A 26,612-nucleotide genomic window follows, 5' to 3' on the forward strand; every position below is an offset into this window, starting at 1 on the left:
GTGGCCCAGGGATATAGGAAAAGGGTGACAGACGGCTTGGGTGAGGATATAAACTCATTCAGCACCTGTAGCAACTGGTAGCTAGAGTGATCCCGCCAAGTTTGGCCTCACGGAGTGTTCTTGAACCCAAGGCAAGACAGAGGAGATGGGAAGATTTCCCGGAGGAGGGTTGTCCCCATTACAACCTATAACCTAAGGACTTGCTGTCACTGAGACACTAGGAGGAGTCATGCTTAAGTACTGACCACACTGTGTGGACAGCAAGAAGCAGTAGGGACCATGTACCTCCAAGGGAAGTTACATGACATGCATGTATCCATCCATCCTCCTATCCCCTCATGTACAACCTCTAAGCCTGTGTTGTTGAGAGACACAAAGATCTCTGTGATACCTTTCTTCTATTAATACCACTTCTAAGAAAATACTAATGTGGATACGGATGTACGTACACACTTGCTAGCCTAGGTCCGTGTGCATGTGCATACATTCAGAGGTGTGAACGAGTTATCCATCGAACTTGAACCCCTCCACTCACACCATAAGTTTTGTCAGAGGCAGTTCCTGGGGCCTTGGTAAGGACCATAGTAATCGAGCAACTACAGCACTGGGGAGAGGAGGGACATCTTGATTCCTTTTCTCTGGATCAAAGCTTTGCTTTGGTCTGAGTTCCCTGATCTCGACCCGGAATTCTATTCTATAGCCCTCACCCACATACTCTAGAGGAGCCAGTAGACAGGCAGGAAGGCAGGAGCCAAGCCTCAGGGGCTCCAGTTCAGAATCCCAAGGAGAAGACAAACCATTAGTGTTAGGATTCATTTCTAACATTACCAGGTCGGTCCCTGGTGCTCAGCACCACTCCCCTCCCCTGTGTTGCCCCCACCCACATATCAAAGGAAAAAAAAAAAAAAAAAAAAAGAAAGAAAGGAACTTTAAACAGCCTTTTAAAGGGTTTGCAAAGGCTTCTTACACATCAAATGGCTCTTCGTAAACAACATTTTAATGATTTCTGTGTAAACAAATCAGAAACATATGGATTAAATTTTCTTCAAAATATACACATGTAATTAAGGGGGAAAGTGCTTGGCAAAACGCATTTTGCATTTTATCAAACTCAACATTTGAAAAATAGGTTGAGACATCTGACAGATGCAAAACTAGAGAGCCTGCCTGCCCCCCAACACATACGCATCTTCTTCACAGGAGACCGAAGTCTGCCCCATTAGACTTTGGCTCTGTCTCTGGCCTGTCTCGAAGAACCTGCTGTATTGTAGCAAAAAAGACCAGTTCCTCAGACTCCACATTGGTGATGGGTCTTCTGGAAGCTACATTCATTTTGCAGGGCTCATAAGTGCAGCACAGCCTGACAGTCCATTCTTGGTCTGACTGGTCCTCCTCTGGGAAGTCAAGTAGATGCACATAGTAAGCTACAGCTTTTAATTCATACCTTCCTGTCACCTCTGCTGGGGTAGTGTGCCCCGCCCCCATCCCCATGGCCTGACTAGACTTCTGAAACTCCATGGATCCATTTCTTGGGCTATACCAGAAATTGCTGAAGCCCAACCTCCCTTGCTCAGCTCCTCAGCCCTCTTGACCAGAAACTCCCTTGATTTTAGACTTTTGTACCTCTGTACCTTGAAAAGACCTACTTTCTAATGCCATTCACCTTCAAGATGAATTATTAACTATACACTTTGAGAGATACAAACATTAAAGCCACTGTATTCATATATTCATACTATATGGCCACCATTTATCAGGCATTCTTACCTAAGCTTATTATTGTTGTTGTTGTTGTTGTTGTTATTATTATTATTATTATTATTATTATTATTATTATTATTATATTTTTGGTTTTTTGAGACAAGGTTTCTCTGTGTAGCACTGGCTGTCTTGGACTCACTTTGTAGACCAGGCTGGCCTTGAACTCACAGAGATATGCCTGCCTCTGCCTCCCCTAGTGCTGGGACTACAGGTGTGGCAGCCTAAGGTTAATTTTTAACAAGGCCTCTTCAGGCATGGCATTCATTATCCACTCCAACTCATGCTTGAAGAAAACTAGGTGCCTGCTTATATGCAGTCACAGGTGTGCTGGTGGGGTAAGCAATAGTACTAGGGGATTCTCAGCAGGCAGATTCTGAGGTTGGCTCTGGCCCCCAGCAGCTCCCACTTTAAGCAGGCTTATTATAAACCACCTTCTTTCTTTAGTAGAAAGTCTGTGAGCCACACAATGCCTTTTCAGTTTCTTTTCCATTTGTATCAGCTGGACTATGTCTCTACCGCTGGGCAAAACCCATGGAGCATCATAGTGCTGGCTGAGGAGGAAAGAAGACATCAGCAAATAACCTGGGCAGATGCTCAAGCCAAAGGGCTACCAGGCTGGCTCTGTAGGCTCCCCATCCTCAGAGAAGTCCAAGGTCAGAATGAAGGCCCGGAAGTAACACCCGCCTAGGACAAAGCCAAGCAGCACAAGGCACACACACACACACACTACTGAGAGCAAAGCACATATCTACCAAGTTCTTTAGGAGTGAAGGAGACTGCATTTGAGCTGCTTTTGAAGGGTGGGCATTTGAAAAAGCTGAGATTGGGAAGGCAAGGACAATGGGGATTAATGACGAGTGAGGACAGGAAGAGAAAGGTATGTGCAAAAAATGTCCCCTGTCACCTGGGTGGACAGAGGAGAGAAACGGAAACAGTGGAGTCAATTTAGAGAACAGGGCATTTTCTTTCACATATACATGGACCACATACATGTGTATATACCCCCCCTCATATAATGCCTAACATGTATAGGTATGTCTATGTCTATCTGTGGTATGTACATATAAATCTTACATGTGTTCAGCTTCTTAAAAGTGTGCCCTTCTAGTGACCCTCCAGGCCTCATGCACCCAAGATACCTATGAATATAGCCCTATTAAAAACCAGAAACATATTGAAACACTATGAAATTAATTTGTGATTTCCTTTATAACTCAATTGTAGATTTCTTAGGTGTGAGGGTTTTTTTAAGTACATTGTGGCACAATATCAAAGGTTGGATGTGCCTAGAGGGTATTCAACAAAGAGCATAGGTTTTTCCAGTCCTCTGCCAGATAGCTGATAGTCTCACAAAACTGCCCTTTGCTTCCCTTCTGGAAGACCCAGTGTCACTTAGAGCTCAAAAGGCCTCAGCCTAGTCTTTCTTGTCTCAAAGAGGCAGACATGTAGCCCCTATCGATCTGCTGAGATTATTTTATAAAGACTTTGCTATATCAGGAGCCTGAGGCTCCCCAAAGGCTTGTCTAAACAGCCAAGAAAAACCAGCTCCTTTAAGCCCCATGGGATTCACACTACTGTCACCACTTTCGAAACCCCAGTATCTTCTGTACCAAGACAATGATAACATGGAGTGACAACACGGGAGGGGGGCATTAGGGGGGTATTAACCTGGTTGCCTAGGAGGCAGAAAGCACAGGGGAGAAGATTTGCCATTCTCTATAGCTGGAAATCTCACCCAATAGCCGAGCACACAGCAGCAACCAAGAAGGATCACACATTGCTGTGTGCTCACAGGGTCCAAACTGCCAAGGGAGAAGAACTCTATGCTGGTTTCCTTTGCTGAAAGCAAGATTTCCACCCCAGGGATAAGAGAGCCAGTGACCAAGCCTAGCACATGTGTTTTGTGTACATGTCATCAGTGACTAAATCTACGCTGGAGGCCTTCTAAGCATGAAATATACTTCTGCAGCTTGAGAAGAGGCTTTGGGAGGCTGGTTTGAATTAGAGCAGAGTCAAACAATTTTCTTCAAGCCCCCCCCCCCCCCCCCCCGATCTCCTATGGGCAGTTATTCCCTGCCTGGCTGACACAAGAAATAGCCCCTGGCTGACCCTGGTTCACTTCCCACAGCCTGGCAAGGTGACAGCTGAACCTGGGTAGGAGATGACAGGCAGACCCCATGAGGATTGCCAAGGATGACTTAAATCTAATTATTTAACTCCTATAGCTCAAACTCTCAGACTGCTCAGATACTGCCTAGCAATCTTCATGATGCAATTGTAAAGCCTGTGTGACCAATGACAATGTGAGTCCCTTACGCATCACTACCATTGAAAGGTACAATTATGCCTTTAAATCCCAAGATGCAATTAAATCTCTATCATGGTGCTAACGGTTCAAGCAACCTTGAAGTCACTGTCATGTTTTAAAAGATCATTCTGGATTGTTTCATGTCTGAAATTACTCTATAAAATCATGTTCATTTTTCATCTTCTGTTCAGAACACATTTAATGCTAGAAATGGCTTTTTTCTGCCTGCTACACTGCACAAAAGGCAGTGTCATTTAAGTCTCCATCAGCCGTTACCACCGTCCTGGAGGACTAACCTCTCCTGGCCAATGCTGAATACCAAGGTGAGGCTCCATTTGTGTCCTAAAGAGGCCAGACACAGCCCAGCCCGGAATCCTTCGAAGGCAGTTTATATTGCTATTGCTTTCCTAAAGGGAACTGAGAAAGAGTACCTATTCAATCCCCAGCCATTTGAGCAAGGAAAGGTGTGTCCCTCTAGCTTTACAGAAATGCTGCTCTCATGTTGATACCCAGTCCTCCTGTTATCTCATTGCCTGTCTGTTCCACGCAAGGCTGCAAATTCTTTGAAGGGGGTGGCTATATTTGGTTCACCATGTGATCTCTAAAAACCATCAAAATAGTGAATGAGATGAGGGCTGCCTCCCCTGACTATGGAGGGTTGAGTGACAGGCAAACGAGGAAAGGGCACCATTGAGTGTCCAGCCACAAGACACAGACACAATGAGGATGTCCTACAGATACAGAGATGGACGATTATGGTTGGCCAAGCGCCTTTCCTAGTGATTCAGAGCAACCCAGTAACTCAGTTAATATGCATGTGATTTCCCAAATTGACAGCTCAATGCACAGAGCTACATCCACATCATTCTATCCCCTTGATGGCATAGCCTAAGATGGCCTTAAATTGGAGGAACCATTCCTGCTTCTTCTCCCTCCGAAGTGCTGAGATTACAAGTGTGTCCCACCACGACCAGCTTGGACACAATTATGACTCCCAACACAGAGGGGAGGAACTGTCCTCTCAAGAGAAGGGTGGTGCATCTGGGGTCACCACCAGGAGCAGGTGGAACAGGGAGATTAGCCAGCACCATTGGGTACTGTAACCCAGTCCTTGGCCAATGCATTTCCAATTCAGATGGGTCGATGGGAATGCTGGGCAGATAGCTTCAGTGTCCATGTGAAGAATGGGTTTGAGGGAGTCAAGCCAGGACACACAGAAAATTGTTATGCCCACACTTCTCTATGCTGGAAGGAAAGAGAATGGCCCTCGGCTGGCCCCACAGCAACCCCAGAAGCTCCCAACCCTTTATACTGCCAAGGAAGGAAAGCAGGACAAGGAAGGGACAACCTGGGTTAGGAAGCATGTTTAATCTGGAGAGGTGAGGCTGCAGACGGATGTGCTAAAGAAACCCAGCCATGTTCCCAACTTACACACATAGCTAAGCAGTTGCAGCAGGGACTGCAAGGCAGGCAGAGCAACGGATGCTTATAGAAAAAGCCTGCTGACTTCTGCACTGCACAATGACATGAAGGAAGGAGACAGCAGCTGAGAGTCTCCAGGCAGAAGAGGCATATGATTAGCCCACCAGGAGGATACTTGGAATACATGATGTGTTGATACACCCAGCATACACTCCTCAGTCCCCGCTACCTCTTCACTCCCTGCTGGGAGCAGTAGCAGGGAGCCTTACCTTTGTTGTACATGTTCGTTGGTACTTGGACATCACTCAGACTGATGTTCACAGGCAAATTATTAAAGTGGTCATTGGGGGCTAAGATGAACTCTTTTCCCAATTCCAGAAAGTTCCCGTCTTTGTCCCTCTCGTTGATCAGCACAGCATTGAAGTATTCATACTGAAAGAGAAAGCCAGAGAGTATTAGAGGCTAGGAGCTTAGGGAGAAGGGCTGAGACTTCAAGGCAGACCTGGGCTCAGGCAGAGTGCTGCCTCCTACTCCTGTGGTGCCCATCTGCTCATGGAACGAGTCTCTAAGTCTTTGCAGCATTAGCATGGGTGCCATAGCATTACAGGAATATTTGCCAGTGTCATTCAATATTCATAAAGAAACCTTCATCTGCCTCAACAGAAACTTGCTGTAAAACATCTTATTCTTTATAAGTTGAAGATAGAACATGTACTAAAGTATCACGTGCATTTAAGTTGAATATGAAGAATCAATGAATAAGAAAGTATATGTTATGTGAGATAGTCACACTTGTGGAAAAATAAGGAAGTACAAAGTTAGCAGCGTAAGAGGAGGATTCCACCTTTCCAGAATGCTGAGGAAAGACTCCACTGTAGTGGTAATCTTTCAAAAGGGCATATTAGGAGAATGTCAACTGAGAGACATGTCTCCATTAGAGATGGCAGCAAAGAAAAGGACTCTGGGGCTGGGTGTGGTGGCACACACCTTTAATCCCAGCACTTGGGAGGCAGAGGCACGCGGATCACGGTGAGTTTGAGGCCAGCCTGGTATATAAAGTGAGTCCAGGATATCCAGGTCTCCAAAGAAACCCTGTCTCAAAAAAATAAAATTAAAAAAAAAAAAAGAAAAGAAAAGGACTCTGATGCAAAGGTACCGATGCTCTCCACAAAAGGTGTTGCCATCACCATCTCACATATAAAGAATCCTGACTTCATTATAGAAATTATTCTAAGTTTTTTCAGGGGTTAAGTCATTTGACTCTTAAGTTTCATGAAGCAAATGCTTATGAGAATCTGTACTTTTTAAATGAGGTACACAAAATGTATGCATCCTGTGGAAAGCTACAATATTAGTAAGTAGGGCTGGTGACCTATCTATCCCCAGGGCTTGTGCTGTTACCTATCACATAATAGTGCAAGACACCCAATGGTTATGTTTGTTTAGAATTCACAGATCGAGATCTAAAAGGAATTAGAATGATAAGGGCAGTGATGGAAAACTCTCCACAGGCAGCGTGCAAAAGCAGAGTGGTGGCTAGTCTGCAAGAGAATCAATATAAATTGCTAAAACTAAGACACTGAAACAGAGGTTAGAATGAGACTGTACACAGCTAAATAGTCAGTGGTCTTGAAGGCATGTCAATGCAAAGTTTTTCATCTGAAAACCAAGGGGGAAAATTGGACTAAAATATTCTAGAACGATAGGACAACTGTAGGCAGGTGTCTGTAGGCAGAAGGAAAAGAAAATATGTAGAAAGAGCTGAGGGAACACTGGAAGTGTTAAAGGCTGAGAGTTTTCTAAAATTAGGGACAAACACTGAACCAGAGACCCAGGAATCTCAGAGGGCACTAGGCACAATAAGTATGAAAGCCTATACTGATACTTTTCAAACTGCAGAAAATCAAGGGTGATTCTTGAGAGAAGCTAAGGGCGGGGGTGTCTTATCTATCAGCAACTATCTTGGCTAACCTTGGCTGTCAACTTGACTATGTCTGGATTCAACTCAAACCCAAGCATCGGGGCACACCAATGAGAGATTTTCCTTGGTTGCATCATTTGAGGTGGGAAGACCCACCATAAATTTGGGCCACACAGTCTAGCGACAACTCACATAAAAGGATGTGAAAGAGAGAAGCTTTTGCATTTTGCCAGCTTGGCCTCACTCTCTCTGGCAAGCTCATCTGCTGGTATCAGAACCTACTTCTTTGGGATTCCGAAAGATACTGAAGGCCAGATGAGACATCCAGAGGTATGGCCTGAACAACTATTATGTTCTTGGACTTTTCGTGTGGAGACAGCCATGAAGGTAGTCAAGCCGTAGCCTGTAAGCCACTATAAGCCATTTCCTTTAAGATAGAGAGTCATCCCAGCAGCTCTAGGGCTCTAGAGCAAGGGGTTCTCAACCTGTGGATTGTGACTCCTTTGGTAAACCTCTGTCTCTGAAAATAACTACAGTATGATTCAAAACAGCAGCAAAATTACAGTTATAAAGTAGAAATGAAAATAATTTTATGGGTGGGGGTCACCACAATGTGAGGAGTTGAAGGGTCACAGCGTTAAGAAGAGTTGAGAACCACCGCAATGCTGACTAATACAAGGACCAGGCTTTTACATGAAGTTCTCTTCATAAACCCTGCAAGTAAGAGGCACGTGGGGCAAACTACTTGAATTATTCAAAAAAGAATCAAACTACCAAGGTAGAATTGTATCCAAAAGTACCCAACCTTCATATACGAGCAAAAAAAATGAAGAGCTAGTAAAACAGAAATAGATTTGTTATTAGTGGACCTGCTTTGCAAAAAGTCCAAAGCTCTTCATAGGAGGAAAAGTAAAGTCAGAAAGTATGGTCCACATAGAGACCATAAGGTAAGAGTAAATGAAGATACAAAGTTTCTTTACAAATCTTAATTTATCAGCTGGGCATTGTGGCACATGCCTTTAATCCCAGCACTTGGGAGGCAGAGGCAGGTAGATCTCTGTGAATTTGAAGCCAGCCTGGGCTACAGAGGGAGTCCAGGACAGCTAGAGCTGTTACATAGAGAAACCCTGTCTCAAAAAACCAATCATCATCATCATCATCATAAATCTTAACTTATCTAACATAAAAGTCTGCTCAAAATAATGACAGCATCAGGCTATTGGAGGACAGCAGCTTGTGGGTATGGGGAAGGAGTTGCTTCAGCTGTATGAGACCAGGAGCTTACGGGGGAAGGGGTGGCGGATGCTCTGCGCTACAGCTTGGAGATCTTTCCTACAAAGTTAAGTTATAGTCAGGATGGTGACAGTAACAGACAACTGTATTGTGAGGATCCCTTTCTTATGGATGAGATTTGGTACCGAGATAGAAGGGCTCGATAGGGGAGTTCATCCCATTTGCTATCCCACCTCTTACCGCACGAAAACAGTGTTTTGAAGAAGAAAGTAGACAGATACTCTTTTACAACAGTGCAAATGCATCAAGACACTCATTCATATGGATTCATATGGTAATTTTCCTTCTGATAGAATAGTATAAGGTTACTCAGAGGGACTCAAAGTTCAAATTGAACATTTTCATGCATGTATGGGTGTATAGGCAGCACTAATTGGGCAATAGAAAAGAAAGAAAATAAAAAGTAAGAGGGGAGACATGTTGGGAAGGCCTGGGAGGAGCTGGGAGAACTGTGCGTGAATATGGTCAAATACATTGTATGACATTTTCAAGAAATAAAAATGTTGTATTTTTTAAAATTGAAGTTTCACACCTAAAATTGAAAGTTGAAAAATTATATTATAAACTGTAGAGAAACTACCAGAACAATTTAAAAATAAAATATATCATAAGCTAAGAAAGAATACTAAGTCACATGAGCTATTCAGTTAAAACTAGAGGAGGCAGAACAAGTAAAAACCATAAAATGTAAAAATAAGAACAAGCAGACAGACACCCATAGGCTTGCTAGTGCACGCATGCGTATGTGTGCGCGTGCATACACACACACACACACACACACACACACACACACACACACACACAGCTATAAACATGGGAGAGGCCACTACCTACAGAAAAGAAAGAGATTATCATAGGGATGAAAACCAGGAAACAACTAGATTTTGCCCTACAGAAAGCTACTTCAAATGTAAACACACAAGTAGTTTAGAAGTAATGGGAAAGAGAAATATGCCATGATAACACTGATGGAGAAGAAAGCTGGAGTAGCTGTATTAATTTCAGATGATGAAGACCTGAGAGAAAGGAAACTGAACAGAGAAAAGGACACCAGAGAGACACAACTTATCACAAGGAAAGAAACATCAGGAGAAGATGTTGCACCTCGCCCCCTGCCCCGCACCAGCCCCCCGCCCACTGTACCCAACTAAAGAGGGTATTAAACACACACAGCAAAGAGCAATGGAATTGTAAGGAGAAACAGATTAAACTCACCACTACACTACACACGACTAAACCTTTTGTCACAGGCAAAAGCATAGGAGCAATAGAGAGGAAGTGAATACCAGTATGCATTGACCTGAATTGACATTTGCATAATAAATGTCACCCAGAAAGAACAGAATATATTTACTTGTCTCGCATGTGAGGGTGTTTGCTCCAAACATTCACCAGAGTAGAATACATTTTGGACCACAGCATACGCTTTCCAAGCTTAAAGGAATATTAACCATGCAAAAAATTGTCCTTGTCCACAGTGGATTAAAGTAGGAATAAAACAAGACAGCTGAGCTGGGTGGTAGTGCACACCTTTAATTCAGCACTCCGGAGCAGAGGCAGGCAGAGATCTCTGTGAATTCAAGGCCAGTCTGGTCTACACAGTGACTTCCTGGGCAGCCAGGGCTACACAGAGAAACCCTGTCTCAAAACAAAACAAAACAAAACAAAACAAAATAAAATAACAACAGCAGCAACAACAAATAACCAGACAGTGAAAAGGTTCCCAGAAAGTTGGGGATTAAACAATATTCTTCTAAACGATACATAGACCAAAGAAAAGGTCTTTGGAGAAATTTTAAACCATAAGAAAATGACAGATAAGTGGTCAAAACACATGCAACAGTTAATGGGGGAATTACAGCACTGAACATGCATACTAAAAAAGAAAGCGGGACCTAGAGACAACCACTTAAGCCTCTATTTCAGGAAACTAAGGGATTAGCACATTCAATCTAAAGGAAGGGAGATTGAGATAGTATTTCTCTTAATTGGCAGAACAGAAATCAGTGAAAGAGGAAGCTGGAAATTAATAGAGAAAAAAAATCAGTAAAAGCAGAAGCCCGTTTCTTGAGAAATTTTATTACAGCAGACACCAAATGAAATCACTAATGGGATGAGGAGACATTAGATAGAGTCCAGGGGACACTATAGGTACAAGGTACCCAGTGCTATCCCTGGGTGCACTCAGCTCCTCTGGTTGAGGCCTTGCAACGGCACCTCTGAAATCTCTAAAACTGTGCCCCTGGATTGAACATTACGGAGACCCAGTGCCAGGACTTAAATTGATTTATACTCAGGGTTAATCTTGTAACACTATTACCTAACAACTTAACCTGCTGACATCCATACAACCCCCCAGCTAACAAGCACACTATTTTAGCCAGTGAGGTCTGTCTGAAGCATAATCATTACTAACTGGACTTTTCCCAAACACAGTGCATTATAGCAAAGACTAACGGTGGAAAAACAACACTGCAAGCCTTCCATCAAAAACACAGTATGTTAGGCATGCTGTTTCATCTCTGGCAAATCCCTAAGAAAGACAGTTTAAGGGCATTTGTCTCAGGGTTGCAAACCTTCCATCTATGTCCCAGTTTTCTGACTGAAGAAAGGCAGAACAATGTGACGAAAGCTTGATAGAAACAAATTGTTCCTGTCCTGTCTGCCAGGGGTTAAAGACAACTTTTAAGGCATCACCTCAGTTACTCTGATGACGTACTTCCTCTAACTGAGACCCATGTCCCATTTCCCCCTCTCCCAGTAATGTCATCAAGCTATGCACCAATCATTGAGTTAATACTGGTTAGTCCATGGCCATTGTGATCTAATCATTTCTCAATGACTGTAGCATTTGAGGGGGGCACTTTGCTTCCAAACTATAACACGTACTAAATTAACAGACTTAAATGTAAATCTATGCTTTCTTCTAGGTAGGTGCTGATTTCTTGCATATAAAAGTATTAATCAAAAAATAACTTGAGGAACCTTATAAACAGTCGAGATTTCTCATAATTAAATTCACCATTATAAAATGAGCAAGAAGTCGCTGGTAAGGAAGAGTGTTCCCACTCAGAAGCCCGACCAGTGACTCGCACCAACAAGACACATTGAACTCATATGACCCACTTAAAATTCCAGTCAGTGTGGGTACGTGTTACAAGAGAAGGTCCATAAGCAGCCAGTGAGCAGACTAAAACATGTTCAACATCCCTGGGCATCAGGGACGTGAGAAATAAAATCCCACTCATGTGCCATTTCACACCCAAGGGCTGGCTAAAATAAAGAACTCTGACATTAAATGTTGCCTCTGCTACAGTGTAACCAGAAATCTCATCGAATTGCTTGTGAAAGTATAAAATGCCATGAATATTTTGAAAAAAATATTATGTGCCTTTTTTTTTTTTTTTTTTTTTTTTTTTACCAAGTAAAACATATACCACCCTACGACCCAGCAGTTCCAGCCTTAGGGAAATGAGAACACATGCCCACAAGAAAATACTTATGCGAACCTTCACAAAAACCCCTTTCATAACAGCTCCAAAATAGAAATAACCAAAATATCCCAAGAGATGAAGGAATAAATGAATCTTTGATATGCTCATGTGACAGATTACCATTTGAAAGCAAAGTACTGATGCACTGAAAATATGAATAAGGCTCAGGTGCATTCTGGGCAAACATGTGAGATTACATTTATTGAAAGTTCTAGAGTGGGTAAGGTTACTGTACAATTGGAGGCAGGGTAGGGATTACTGGGAAACTTCCCTTTTGTGTAGTGTGGGCCATGTGGGTAGGTGTATTAGTTTCTCAGTATTCATTGGATTGAATTAAAAAAACAACAACAACAACAAAAAAAACCTACGTTTCACTAAATAGGAATGAGTCAATACCTCAAAAATACAGTCATAAAGTCCTTTGATTATTTTAATATTATATTTTGTGAACTTTATTCTTATGTATTTTTACACGTATATTTGTGCAGTGTTTGGCATGCATGCATATCCACATGTATGGACACACATGGTGTAGGTGCATGTTTGCACATTTAGGCGAAGGCCAGAGGTTGATATCCAGCACCTTTCTTGGTCATTGTCTACCTTACCTATGAAAGCAAGGTCTCTTGATGAGCCAAAGCTTGTGGCTTTCATTAGTCTAGCTAGCTGAACTGTTCCAGGGACACTTACCCCCACCCCTACCTCTCCCCCAACTGTACCATCTCAGCTTCGGGAGTGCAGGGGCTACAGGCAAGCTAGCACAGCTGTCTGGCTTTTATGGGCATACTAGGGGACCTGAACTCTGGTCCTTGTGTTTACAAGACAAAGAGTTTTATCCAATGGGTCATCTTTCTAGTTCCCCAATTCATGAACTTTATAGGGCCAGAACTTAAATGAATAAGCCCCACCCTTCTGTTTCTTTTTAAGGCACAGTTTACTTGATAAGCACCATAAATAGAAGTGGCCATTATTTCTCCTGAGACAGAAATACCTTCATCACCAAGGTCATGAGCTTCTTATGAGGACTCTGCTTCCTAAGAATCTCCCATAGACGCACATGCTTCAGACTGCCACAAGTTCTCAGGCTCAAACTTGCACCTCCATGCTCCCGTGGGACTGATCATTTCATTCACAAAAACAAAGCCTGGCCTGCTCCCTAAACTACAACACAGCTATGCTCATAGTCTTGGAGGTAGCCTTGAAACTGCCATGTGATTGGCTAAGTCTCACAGCTCAGGATACAAATGGGAAGTGAGGATGGAAAATGTGACCACACTTCGCTCACTGGAGAGACATCATTTTTCAAGGACAATGGCGTGTTCAGCTTGTCCTGCCCAAGCCCATGTGTCCATCTATATTAATTCTGAGAAGGCTGACCTGTTCCTCAGGGAGGTGAGATACAAGTCATAGCAGCAGCAAAATTACAGTTAGGAAGTAGCAACAGAAATACTTTTATGCTTGGGAGTCACCACAACATGAGGAGTTATATCAAAGGGTCGCAGCATTAGGAAGGTTGAGAACCACTGTTGGTGGGTATCAGAGATCTAACACTGGCCGTCACCATTGGTGGCAGATGCCATCTCCCTGGCCCCTCACTGAGTTTAACTAGAGCCGTCGTTGCAAGGTTTCTCCGATCCTTCAATTCACTTTGAACAACGCACACATTAAACTGGGCTCTGGTTGGGTGGGATGTCATGTGAAACATTCTCCAAATTTGTCTGGCATGCTGCTATTCATCTACGCATCATGGAGCTCACTTTATTTACATGTGTGTGTGTGTGTGTGTGTGTGTGTGTGTGTGTGTGTGTGTGTGTGTGTGTGTCCTCATAGGACCAGGTCCATGCTATTAAAGTTATGTCTGTGTTCACTATACCCTATCATTCCCAGCTCAAGCACAGTGACATCAAGGATGACTTGGGTGTCTGATGGACTAGATGACAGTTTCACCAACCACTTGGTTAGCAGGTGTCTCAGGTGTTACACAGATCCTGTTCTGTGGTCAGCTTTGTGTATCCCCATGATATCAGGGAAGCTATTAAAAAAGGATCCAGGTGGACTGGAGCCAGGGAAGTAGGGTGGCCAAATTCACATCACTTCATGGCATCTGCCACTATTATGGACACTGGAGTGGGTACCAGAGCATAGAGATGATGTGACGGAAGAAGTGGTCAAGGCTGATGCTCTGTATCGTCACCATCAGATGACGAGAACTAAGGTCCAGTTGTCCATTCCACTGGCCTATAGAGGTCCTCTTCTGTACTGTCATTGATATAAAGAGTGGCTGCTTTTGTTCTGATTGGGTGCTGTCCTGGTCCACAGGGAAGTGCTAAAGGTCTGATTAGTGGTCCATTGGAAGGCTCTGTGTGGCCTCCCTCATGAGAAGGCTGCAGCCAACTGAAGCTTCTGGTACAGCATCTCCACTACAGGAAACTCAGTCCTCCCCTGAAAGATAGCCCAGCCCTTTCCTGCCACCCACAGCTTCGAAACTCAGCACTCCCCAGTTTAAGGGCTGGCAATCCAGAGAGTAAATATTTTAGGTTTAGAAAACCAGACAGTCTAAGTTGTAACATTCAATTTGGCTATTTTAGTGAAGGCAGCCAAGTGCAAGGCATAAACAAAGGGGTGTGACTGTATTCCAATAAAACTTTATTTACACAAGCAAGCAGCTGGCAAAAGACAGCCTGCAAATCCTTGTTTTCCTGTTCCCTGCCTAGATTCCTTCTTTGTTCTTTCTGTGTGATAGGAACCTACTTTCCCCTAGCAAGATGTCACAAGGCAGTACATCTCCACATTGGCTAAACCTCAGCACAATTAAATTGTATTCCTGGACAGGGCCCAAGCGCTGGGATTCTTTCAGCGCCCCTAAGAGAGCCAGTGAGCAGCCCAGGCTGAGCCATGGTGCTTTGGATGGTGGCTGTCTCTTCTTCCTGCTGGGTAAGTCACAAAACAGAAACTGGAGCCTACTTTGTGGGCAGCAAGCATGCACTGTACACAGTTTGCCCTGGCGATCCTATTCGGCCTTTAAACTATTTTGGTTGCTCCTTGTGTGTGCATGTCATAGATATGGTCTCCTGCAAACTCTCAGAGAGGCAGGCCTGTATATCACGCCACACTGACTCACCTCCGAGCCTGATATATACAACTCAGAAAACTCAGCCTGGGAGAGAGCTCCTGGAGACCCAGCTGAGTCCCTGTTCAGTAAGTGACAATGGGCCAGGCGCCTCCAGGGACAGAGACAGACAGACACATGGACTAATAGGATGATTGGGTGTTTATACATTGCCTATGTGGTGTTTCAGTCTCTTCAACTGTAAGATGGAGTAGCTGTAAAGTCCTGCATGGCAAGCTGCTATCACAGCACCCAGAAGAGTTAGGACAGGCAAGAACTCAACAATGGGTATCTGTAATAACAAGCTCCTTCCACCTGCAAGGCACAGACTTTCCCTGTAGCCCTTCTTACTGGGCTATCTGGTTTCGTCCTTTTCCTTATGGCAGCCACAACACTGGAAATCTCTGAAGGATGTGTTTTGAAGGCTGACCCACTCCCCTCAGAACAAGTAGACATCATAAATCGCTGATTGTCTGAAGCATCTGGCCATCCCCAAAGCCCTCCCCTGATGATCCTACTACAAAGCCCATTACCCAGAAGCCCTAACAGACATGACCAACAGACAACTCAGTGGGACATTTTCATATTTCTAACTGGCTATGGAGGAACCCTTGAGTTGCTGGACCACCCCTCCCCCCTTTCAAGCTTCCTTGAGTGTGGATTTCATACTGTGTGCTATTCAATATGCTAGACCCCAGCCTATCTGGGCATAAAATCCAAAGCGTGGGGGCTGAATGTACAGGGAGGCATCATGCTTGCCTCTTAAGGCATGTTGACATACTTAGAACTCAGCTTAATCTTGTGTAGAGTGGAGGGGGTGACAGTCCTTCAGATCTTTCTAGAGACAGAACAGGAATGGATAAGATGTACAGTAAGATGTTCGGGAGCAGTGGGCACAGCGCCAACAAGCAGCTCTCTTTGTGTTTGGACTCTCCCCTCTCAAGCTTGTTTTCCAACCCTTTCTTGCTCTGGGATGATAGCCAGCTCTTTTTTTTTTTTATAACTTAGATTAGAAAATAAAAATTAATAGGAAGATTAGTCCCAAATGAGCCAAGCCAACATCTAGCTCTTCAGGCATGCGAAGCCTGTGCATAAGTGACACATACGCCTACTCCGCTCAGCTCCTCTCCAAGGTCTAATGTCGTTTGGTGACTGCTCAGTAACCTCATTTTCTCTTCATGGGTGAAAATTGATTTGTAAATGATCTGTTCCAGGATGTTTCTGAGTATTAACATTACATTAACGCACTTATAATTCTCCGAGTGTCGGAGTTCCTTTAAGAAAGCAGACAGTGACTATCCCTCTCTTGCCATCTGGAATCTGCAGATTGAGAGCACTCCTGCCCGACTATTAATGGCCTCCTTAACAAGCTGCTTTGACAGACATTGGGCTACTGCCTTTCTGCTGGCCACTTAGCATTCAATCTTGAGGGCCTCAAGGTAGAGTGTTTTACTCCAACGTGCTGAGTTCAAATCCTGGCTCTGTCACTATACCTCAACCTCTGCTACCCTACCAAATGAATTCACAGCCGCCCCTGTTATGGCGGGGCTGACTTGAAGAGTAAACGGAAGAAGAATAAAAGGCACATAAGCTGTGCCTAGAGCATGGTACTGGGTTTAAATATATTCTGACGCCTTTATCGTGGCTCAAATGTGGTTGTATGATGGGCGGTCCCCATGCTTCTCACTACTGAGGATTAAACAGGTTGATGCAATCTTTGTGGTAGTAGAACTGATGGGTGGGCAGGGAGGTAGGGGTGGCTTGAAAAGGCGAGGTGTGTATTGGGGCTTTTGCATCACTGTGACAAAAGACCAGACAGGTAAGGAATATTACTCTGTTTTGTGGTTCTAGGTGGCTCAAGCCCTATGCACTTGAGTAAGGCATGATTGAGGCAGGGCCTTGACTATCTATCCTGCAAAGCTCACCCAAGGTCAGCACCATCCCTCTCACCTGGACCCTCAGCACCCATTTGGGTCTCCCATTCTCATCTTAGCAAAGTGAGCATCTAGAAAGACTGAACAATTGGGCCAGCTCTGTACACAATCCTCCAGGGAGATGTTCTACTGCTGCTAGGTCACCCAACATCAACTTTTGTCCTACACATGCTCACATGCAAGTGAACACATCTGAACATGCAGACAGACAGACAGACAGATCTACACGCACGCACGCACACACACACACCATTTGGCACAACACCTTCATGGCAGCTTTCTAAACAGAAGCATCCACGAAGGGAACATGTGTACGCCATTGTGAGATGTGCATCACCAGGGTTTGTAAGTGAACCTTTTTTCTTCTGATCAGTGTGTAGGTAAGTTTATTTGAAAAGTCAAGCCATGCCTAATTACCTACATCAAGATTGTCTTGATTTAGGAGGAAAGGACATGACTGACATTTCAGAAGAATCTCCTGCTCAGGCTGATGTGCTGAATGGTGCTTTGGAATGTGCGACATCTTTTCTCCCTGGTTTTAGTATGAACTCTTCAGCCTCCTTAGGATGGGTTTGAATCAAGGGTCCCTGTCAGCCATGCTTGAGGAAATAGCACCCGACTCAGAACAGCCTATTCTTTTTCAGGAAGCACTGTGGATGATAGGAGGCTGAGCTCCCCACATCCATTACCCAAGGGCCAAGATAGCTGCTTTGGGCTGGTAATATTTTGTTCATAATAGAACCTTTCTCATTTCAGAACTATCACAGAGCAAAGGAAGAAAAAGGACCACCCAGGGTGTTCCTATGCTCATAGCTCTCTTCCCTGAGACTGGTTTCATCTATCATAATTTCTATTCAATTTTCTAAACCTAAGAAAGAGTAGGGTGTTGTATGGGGAGGGTTGGGTGATGGAACCAAGTTGTACAAAGATGATTCTTGGGGCTCACACACATCTGATAGAAGGGGTTCCTGTGGGGTATATCATTGCACAACTGGCCAAGACCCCAAAAGTTGTCTACTAGCTACATTATAAAGACATTTTTTATTACATGTGTTGCTGTGTGGCGATTGGGGTGGTGAACAAGCATGAGAGTGTGTACCTACCACATATGGAGGTTAGAAAACAAATTGTGGGAGTCAGTTATTTCCTTCTACCATGCGGGTCTCTGGGATTGAACTCAAGCTGTCAGTCTTGGTGGCAAGTACCTTTACCCACTGAGCTGCCTCGCTGGCCCATACAAGGAGATTTTTATAAGCATTTTCTGAGGTACTAGCCAAATATAAGATCACCCATAGGAACAAACTGTATGACTTGCATTCAAGAATTTGAACAGCAGAATCTCAGAAGAGAGTCTCTGTAGGCAAATCAGAAAACCAGTTTATACAGCCCGCCACCCTCTAGTGAGCTGCATGAGTGCCCATTGAACAGACTTCCTTGGTCTGTCTATGGGTTTGAATCTATAATCACTAGCAAGCTATGGAAGGATAAGGGCTTTGACAAGGCACTATGCATAGCTGAGACCCTCAGATTATAACGCAAATCTACGACTTTATTGCTGCCTGTTAATAGTAGTGACCTGTACTTAAAATCATCTAGCTAGGTTCTTCTTCAAAGTGACTCACATAATTTCCAATATATTTCTTAAAAAAGATTTCTTCACAAAGTGTAATGTAAGAAATAAATCAGTTCTCGCTCCCATATCACGCTAACTTTGCCATTCCCACGTAGAAGTTAGGAAGCAATTAAAAGATAGACAATGAATATGTGGCCTCGTTATCATGATGATTATGGCCATTTAAAATGTTCTAGCACTTAATATCTTTGTGGTCCAGTTGCTCTGGTGATTTACTTCATGTTTCTCACAAGATGTTAATTAGAAAGGGAGACAATCGTGGCCACAGGATGCACATCGCAGAAGGGCATGATGCCTGGTTCCAGTTGCTAAGGTAGCAAATTATACTAATGTCTTTTTTTTTTATTACTGATTACTGTCTTAAACATAGAACTTCCTCTCAGATTAAAAAAGAAAAAGAGAATGGTAGCTCAGCAGACGCGATTACCACTGTGCTGAAGCATCAAGTTGCCAGTGGATGCTACTGATTATAAAAGGGAGGGAGGAGGAACAGAAGGGGGAAAAAAAGCAAGCTTTTCTAGACATACCAGATGCTATTGTTTAGGCCAGTGCACCCCCAAAGACTGAGTGTTAAATGCTGGGCCCCCAAACTGTAGCACTATTAGAAAGCGCAGCTTTTGTTAGGTAGACCTAGTAGGAGGAAACTGGGTGGTTAGGAACCTGAACTTGAAATGGGTAGTGGCACCCAGGTCTTTTCTCTTTATCTTTCTTTCCTAGGAAGCTTCTTTTGTCACATGCTGCCATCATTACGTTCTGCCTCACCATGGGCTCAAAAGCAAGGAGAGTAATCAACCATGGATTGAAACATTCAAGCTATGAGCCAAAATAAACCTTTTCTCTCTTTTAGCTCATTAGTTTGGGTATTTTATTAAAGTAGTAAAAAATGAGCATGTAAAGAATATCTAGACCTTTACAAAATCTAAAAACAAAACAAAACAAAACAGGACATTATTTTATTTTCCACACATAAGTTTTGTGTTGTTTAAACAATGCACTATTTTCTTTCACTTGCTGTTTTACCTTCATATGACAGAAAATGCATTTTTCAAAAACGACCATTGAAATGAGAGACAACATAAGAAGGCAAGTCCACTGAGTTCCTGGACACCTCCTTTGAAAGAGTACTCAGAAGGAAGGGGACAATACTAACCAGGCAACTGCTCTACGAGGGAGGGAACTGTGGGCACGTTTTGTCTCATCACTGGGGAGTCTCCCTCACTGCAACCTTAACAAGGAGATCTGTTCTTGCAAGGCACTCTGGGAGGCTTAGAGTAAATCTACCCAGTCTGTTGCAGATGCTGTTTGCTTTAGATACTTTTAGAATAATAAGACATAATATGCCAGGCTATGTATGTCAGGACTCAAAAAGGAAAATATTTGTGTGACATAAAACTTAGATCAGCAGCAGGCTTTTATAACTATGATAATGGTACAGATACACACAAAAGCCCCTTAATATTCCCTACACTATTTTCAATTCCTCCTTTACCCATTTCAAATAGCTATGACATACTCTGAATGCAAGGTTGTTTAAGGGGACCCATCAATCATGCATCTGCTCACTGTCAGTGTGTGCTACCTGTGTTATGTCAAGATGATGGAAGAGGAGTGCTCACGTAGATTTCTATGAATTCAACTACACTTCCCAGCCTCCCCTGCATTTGATAAGGGGCGTGTGACTGGCTTAGCCAATGTATTATGAGCATAAGTATTGTGTGTCACTTCCTACTTTAGAGGAGTGAGCCCTCGCCCCCCCCCCATTGCTTTTTTCCATACAGAAATTCCAAACCTACATCTTTCTAGATGCTGTACCTACAATATAGAAGGCGCCTGAGATCTGGGTCATGTTTAGGCAGGGAGCTAGTGTGAAGCAATTCAGGACCACAGTACGCCGACAGGAGCAAGAAGTTGTGTGGGTGTGTGCAAGGGGGGTTACTCATCTTAAGAGGGTACAGAGTGAGTTTGATTAATACGCTGGAAGCTGACTAAACATGTGAAAAGAAGACGAATGGTATAAATCTCTGCCCTAATTTATTCAAATACAAGAAAATTTGAAATAAACACAATTATGGGTATTAGTCTTTGTAAAAAGAATACATTCTGAGATTGGTTCAAACCCTCCCAATTCCCATTCAGCACTCCCTGCTCGCTAGTAATGATGGCATTCTACTTGTTGAAAAGCCTTCCATTAGTTTAAAAGCTCCAATTGTCAAACCATCAGTGCCTATAAGGGGGCAATAAAGAGAAGAATAACTAAGTGTCACTGAAGTGGAAGCTATACCATATTAACATTCATGAGTTTAGAAACAGCTCTATTCAGCATCATTTAGAGATAAGAATCCAATAATAAAAATTGTAATGTACAAAGAATCTCATAGTTCTCACCCCCTCCCCTCTCCTGTTCCCCAATGGTAACTGAGTCTACAATATCGGCTTCATTCATGGTGTCTTGATTCCTCTAATTGAGAGGAAGAAAGGCGGCTAGAGAGTCGTCAAACATGGCATATGCCTTTTCTTGGGTTTTTGAGTTCTTCCCTACATTGTTATCAATATGTATTTCTTCCAAGTATTATCTTGCAAAGGGAAACCATGTTTATCACAACTCAAAGGAATTTTATGTGTACACACCCACCCACACACCCACCCACACACATACACACAAACACACACACACACACACACACCTGCTCAAGAGGAGAAAACTTAGTTTAGAAATTCCCACACGAGAATATTAGCATTACTTAATAATTTGTGTGTGTGTGTGTGTGTGTGTGTGTGTGTGTGTGTGTGTGTGTAAACTAAAAGAGACAAGATGGTGATGAAGATGTTTGGACGCATCATAAACTAAAACAGACATCGCTTAGGCCCTCAAAGAATAAGTTCCTCCTCCCAGAAAGCCACACGTTAATTCAAATTTATTCACTTCATAAGGCCTAAGCAAATGGAATTCCAAAGCTCATCTAGAGGGAAAGTCGCCTGTAGTCAGGGCTGGGATAGACTGAGAATGACTATCCACTTTTCAACAGCGCTGGAGCACGAATGTGCCGTGTACAATTTTTGGAAAAAGATATAAAGGCTGGGCTTGCAAGAATAAATCACCACAGAGGCACCAAGCACAGGACCAAGATTTTGGCACATTTTGGGCTTTCTCCAAGCCTTTGATCTCTCCCCAGGAAGCCACAGAAGGCAGGTCACCAAGAAGCCACCCAAGATTCCAGGGCCGTGGTGAGATATTAACCGCAGTCTTTCCAGAGGGTGGTAATGGAGATCGCACGTCTCCATCTGCTTGAGGCTTCCAGAAAATTCTGCATGCGTCCCAGGAATGCACTGGAAACACAGTTCCACTTTGGCTGTGTAAAGGAAACATCGGAGAGGAGCAAAGACTTGAGATGAAGGTGGTGGGTGTTCCTACGGTGTGGAAATAAAATGCTGCCATGACTTCTCATCATATGTCTTTCCTGTTTTCATTACCCAAAGGTAGCTGGGCCAGAGAATACTCTTTCAGGTTTGGTCTGTAGGCTTCCCTCCTGAAAACACGGAAGTTGAACTGTCCACCTACAGGAAATTAAGTCTAGGATATCACTAGGAAGCAAGTATCCCTACCTCACTCCATCTCTCCAACAGAGACACCACTGTGCCCAGAATCTGAAAGTGTCTCAACTCGGGGACAACTGGGGTCATCACAGGAATACAGCCTCCTGCGTCAGAAGGCATAATGTCTTCTAGTGATTGTTTTCTGTTACCTGCATGAGTCATCAGCATTCTATGCCTGGATTTCTCCAGACTGCAACAGGATGTTTCCACCAGATGGCCTGATGGGCTCCCTCACCCGTCTCTACATTTCGGTCTCAGAAGTGTGATCCCGAGCTTTGCAAACATCGAGCACTATCTGTATCATTCTGGTATATGTAAGTACAAGTTCATATTTTCCATCAGAAGTACACACGTTATACAGAGAGAGAGAGAAGGAAGTTAAATATTCCTAGAAACCAGGAGACAACCCAAATTGGCCAGCCATAATCATTAAATTACCAAAAGGTCTGTGTTTCGGATTAAGAATTTCATGCACATTTTATGTCCTTTAGCTTATTTGTTCATGGCTCCTGCTTTTATGTGTTTTTGCTGTTCCAAGACTCACTCAGCAACCAAAACATGTATTTGTTATTACCTGGGAACGAAGTGGAGATGGTGGTGGTGATAGGCCAGTGCAGTGAAATGTGATAGCAAGGAGGCAGCCTGAAAGCAGAAAGACTCTGTACTCTGGGTCACCAGTCTGGGTGCTGCTCTGTGAGAACAGAGTCCCCATTAGAGGCATGGTGAGAAACAGAAGACATTCAGAGGGCCAGCAACCCTCATGCCATTGTGTTCAGAGTTTAGGAGGACGTTTGAAACCTTAAAGACTCAATCACAGGAGATTCTTCCCTATGGAGGAAATTCTCCTGGACTCTACCAGGATTAACCTCTAAAGGCCATGACCTCACAGAAGCAGAACTGGACTTCCCAGATTATGAAAATGGGCGTGTTTTGTGGACTGACAATGCAAGCATTGCTAACAGCTACCAGCTGAGCACGTGTAACTGGGAGATCATTAAACACATTCAACCATTTGCTTGAGCGCACTTGACCATTTTAATAACAGGGATCAATCAATTTCTTTCACTGGAACACTTTCTTAAAGAGTGTCTGTTGATGACATCCCCATTGGAAGCTGCAGGAAACATGGGCTAATTTTTTGTTTGTTTGTTCCCCCTTTGGGGTACTGATGCCCCTGAGAAGAGAGTGAAGCTGAGACCCATGGCACAGTTCTGGATTTCATTGGTTTTAAAAAGCAAATTAAAACAGAATTAAAAGTTCCAGAAAGTCCTACAGTTGGGGTTTCCAAAATGCCAGGCTTTCTTGTACTGTGAGCTATTTCTGCTTCATTACGTCACCTGCTCTGCTCATTAATTCTTTCATTATGATGCTATTTTAAGATTTAACATCATTTTTTAAAAATGAAAACTTTGAATCAGAAAGAGGAAACAGGCAGATCTATATCCCAGGTCTATAAAATAAAAATAAATCATTAAAATGTAATAGAAATAAACAATAGTATGAACTTCTAGCTCTATGCAGCTGTTTGTTCTGAGTGTAGAGAGGAGATGGGCAAGAAATTCAAATCCATTGAAGGCACTTAAATGCTGACTTTAGAGTTTCTTCCTGAGGTTGTCCGGGTAGTTGACTGAAGGAAGAATAGTTCTGTTCCAGCTTGTTTAATATCCCTGGGAGTGCCCCACCCAGAATGTGCCACTCCTGACATGATGCCATATGAGAAAGCCAACTGTGAGATAAACTATGCCAGCCCAGCATCTACTAGTGTAGGAAGCAAGGACGGGTCCAGCCAGGTAGAAGACACAGCTTTCTGTTTTGTGTAACAGAGGGTGCTTCTCAATAAGGAGAAACATAGGGAAGAAAGACATGAAAAAGAAGACCGAATGGACACACTTTTTACATTATTATTTTCAATTAATTAACTGTGTGTGTGTGTGTGTGTTTGTGTGTGTGTGTGTGTGCATGTGTGTATGGGAGAGAGAGAGAGAGAGAGGGAGGGGGGGGGAGGAGGGAGGAGAGGGAGGGGGAGGGGGGAGGAGGGAGGGAGGGAGAGAGAGGAGGAGAGAGAGAGGGGAGAGAGAGGAGCGAGGAGGGAGAGAGGAGAGAGGAGGAGTGGGAGGGAGAGAGAGAGAGGGAGGGAGGGAGAGGCGAGAGGAGAGAGAGAGAGAGAGAGAGAGAGAGAGAGAGAACAGATTTTTGTGAGCTGGTTCTCTTATACCACCATATAAGTTCCAGAACTCAAACTCAAATCTTCAGGCTTGACATCTGAGCCATCTCACCAGCCTCATTCCGTCCATCTTAAGCACATTATAATGGGAGGCAATCTGCCATAGTAGAAAACCATGTAGGCCATGGAGTCAGGCTTCTAATTCCCATTTAGTTACATGCTAGGTATTGCAATAATAGTCTTGTTCATCTACTGACTTACTTAAGGCCTTAGTTTCTCATTTTTAAATGTAAGACCAGTTCTTTTCCTCTAAGATGGAAATACTCTCAGGTACCTACATGAGAATGAACACCCTGTGAATATTAGCTATTGGTACCATTCACAGAAGCCAAATTTACCTTGACTATCTTTCCTGGCTAACAAATATCCCTATCATAACTACCAAGAGCAAAGCACCAGGCCTCTGCTATGAAAGAGAACGCCTGGATGCTGGACTACCATGCTGTCTATAGCTTCTTTACAACCAGTACTGGATGAGATAGTCATGTCCCTATATAAACACTTACTTATAGTTTTAAGAGAATTTTTAAAAATCACTGAAGTTCAAAATATTTGTAAATTGCCTTCAACTCTAGGCAAAGCTACATGCTAGTCATCTAGTCAATAGATGATTAATGTCCAAAATAAAAAAATCCACATAACTTAATAGTAAGAAAATAACCTGATATAACAAACTGAATAACCTTTTTTTTTTCCAAAAAAAAGATATGCAGACAGACAACAGGTATATAAAAGTATGCTCAATATTAGCAATGGCAAGTCAATGCAAATTAAAATCAAAATGGTGTATCACCTCACACCTGATACAGTGGTCATTAACAAAGACAAAAAGGATCATCAATATGAGCAAAGTTATCACAAAGAGAATCCCTGCACACTGTTGGTAGGAAGATGAGTCAGTATAAACACAATGGAAAGCAATATGGAGACACCTCAACTATTAAAACTAGAACTACCATGCCATCCAGTAATTGCACTGCTCCAGGCATATATCTAACTGACATATACATGTGAGCATGTTCCCTGCAGCATAACTTACAATAGGCAACATGTGGAAAGCGTGGTTTGTTCTTTTGTTTGTTTTTGTTTTTTGTTTTTGTTTTGTTTTGTTTTGTTTTTTGTTTTTTGTTTTTTCGGCCAGCTGAATAGATAAGGAAATATAGTTCAACTTTAAGAAGACGGAAGTTCTGCCACATAGATAAAATGAGCGAATCTGGAGGGCATTACGCTTAATGAAACAAACTAGACAGAGCCATCCACGTACTTCATGAACTCACTTATAAGTGGAATGGAACACCAAGTCTCATAAAGAACAACAGAGATAAAACTGGGAGAACTAGGAGAAAAGGGCAGAGGTTGGTCAAAAGCAATTGACTTCCAGTTACAAAATGAGTAATTTACAGAGACGTATTTGTGTAGCAGGGGTTCAGTCAAAACAGCAGATATTATTTACCTGAAGCTGGCCGAGAGAAAAGTTATCAAGTGTCTTTACGATACACAGATAAATGGGAACCGTGAGTTGATGGACACATTGAACGGCTTAATTGCGATAATCATTTTACAATGCATATGCATGTCAAAATATTACACTGTACACTTCAAATATCTGCAATTTTCATGTGTCAATCACACCTCGGTAAAGCTGGAGGCGAAAACAAATCTAAGAAAAGACTTTATTTATATAAACAAGGAAGTACTTTTTTCTTTGATTTAATTCTTGGCAAGGCTGAGTAACAGGTAGAGAGCAGAGGTTGATGTTGGTGACCAATAGTTCTCCTATAACCCTGCAAAGAGCCCAGGGAAACTGGAGGCCATCACAAGCATATTGGCATCTTCCTTTCTGAACATATTTCTGTATTTATTCTAAATGAACAAACGTCCATACCACAAACTGAAAGCAAGACAGCACTTTACTCTCG

General features: G+C 43.1%; 1 protein-coding gene across 1 annotated transcript in view; it reads right to left on the bottom strand.

The window, feature by feature from the left end:
* Positions 1 to 26,612, bottom strand: part of Cacna2d3 (calcium voltage-gated channel auxiliary subunit alpha2delta 3) — an 811,541-nt gene that overhangs the window by 476,817 nt on the left and 308,112 nt on the right. The window contains exon 5 of the mRNA XM_051140839.1: positions 5,761 to 5,923. Within this exon, the coding sequence (XP_050996796.1) occupies positions 5,761 to 5,923 (163 nt within the window). The remainder of the gene's footprint in view (positions 1 to 5,760; positions 5,924 to 26,612) is intronic.

The sequence above is a fragment of the Acomys russatus genome, chromosome 3, assembly GCF_903995435.1.
Source record: "Acomys russatus chromosome 3, mAcoRus1.1, whole genome shotgun sequence".
Lineage (NCBI taxonomy): Eukaryota > Metazoa > Chordata > Mammalia > Rodentia > Muridae > Acomys > Acomys russatus.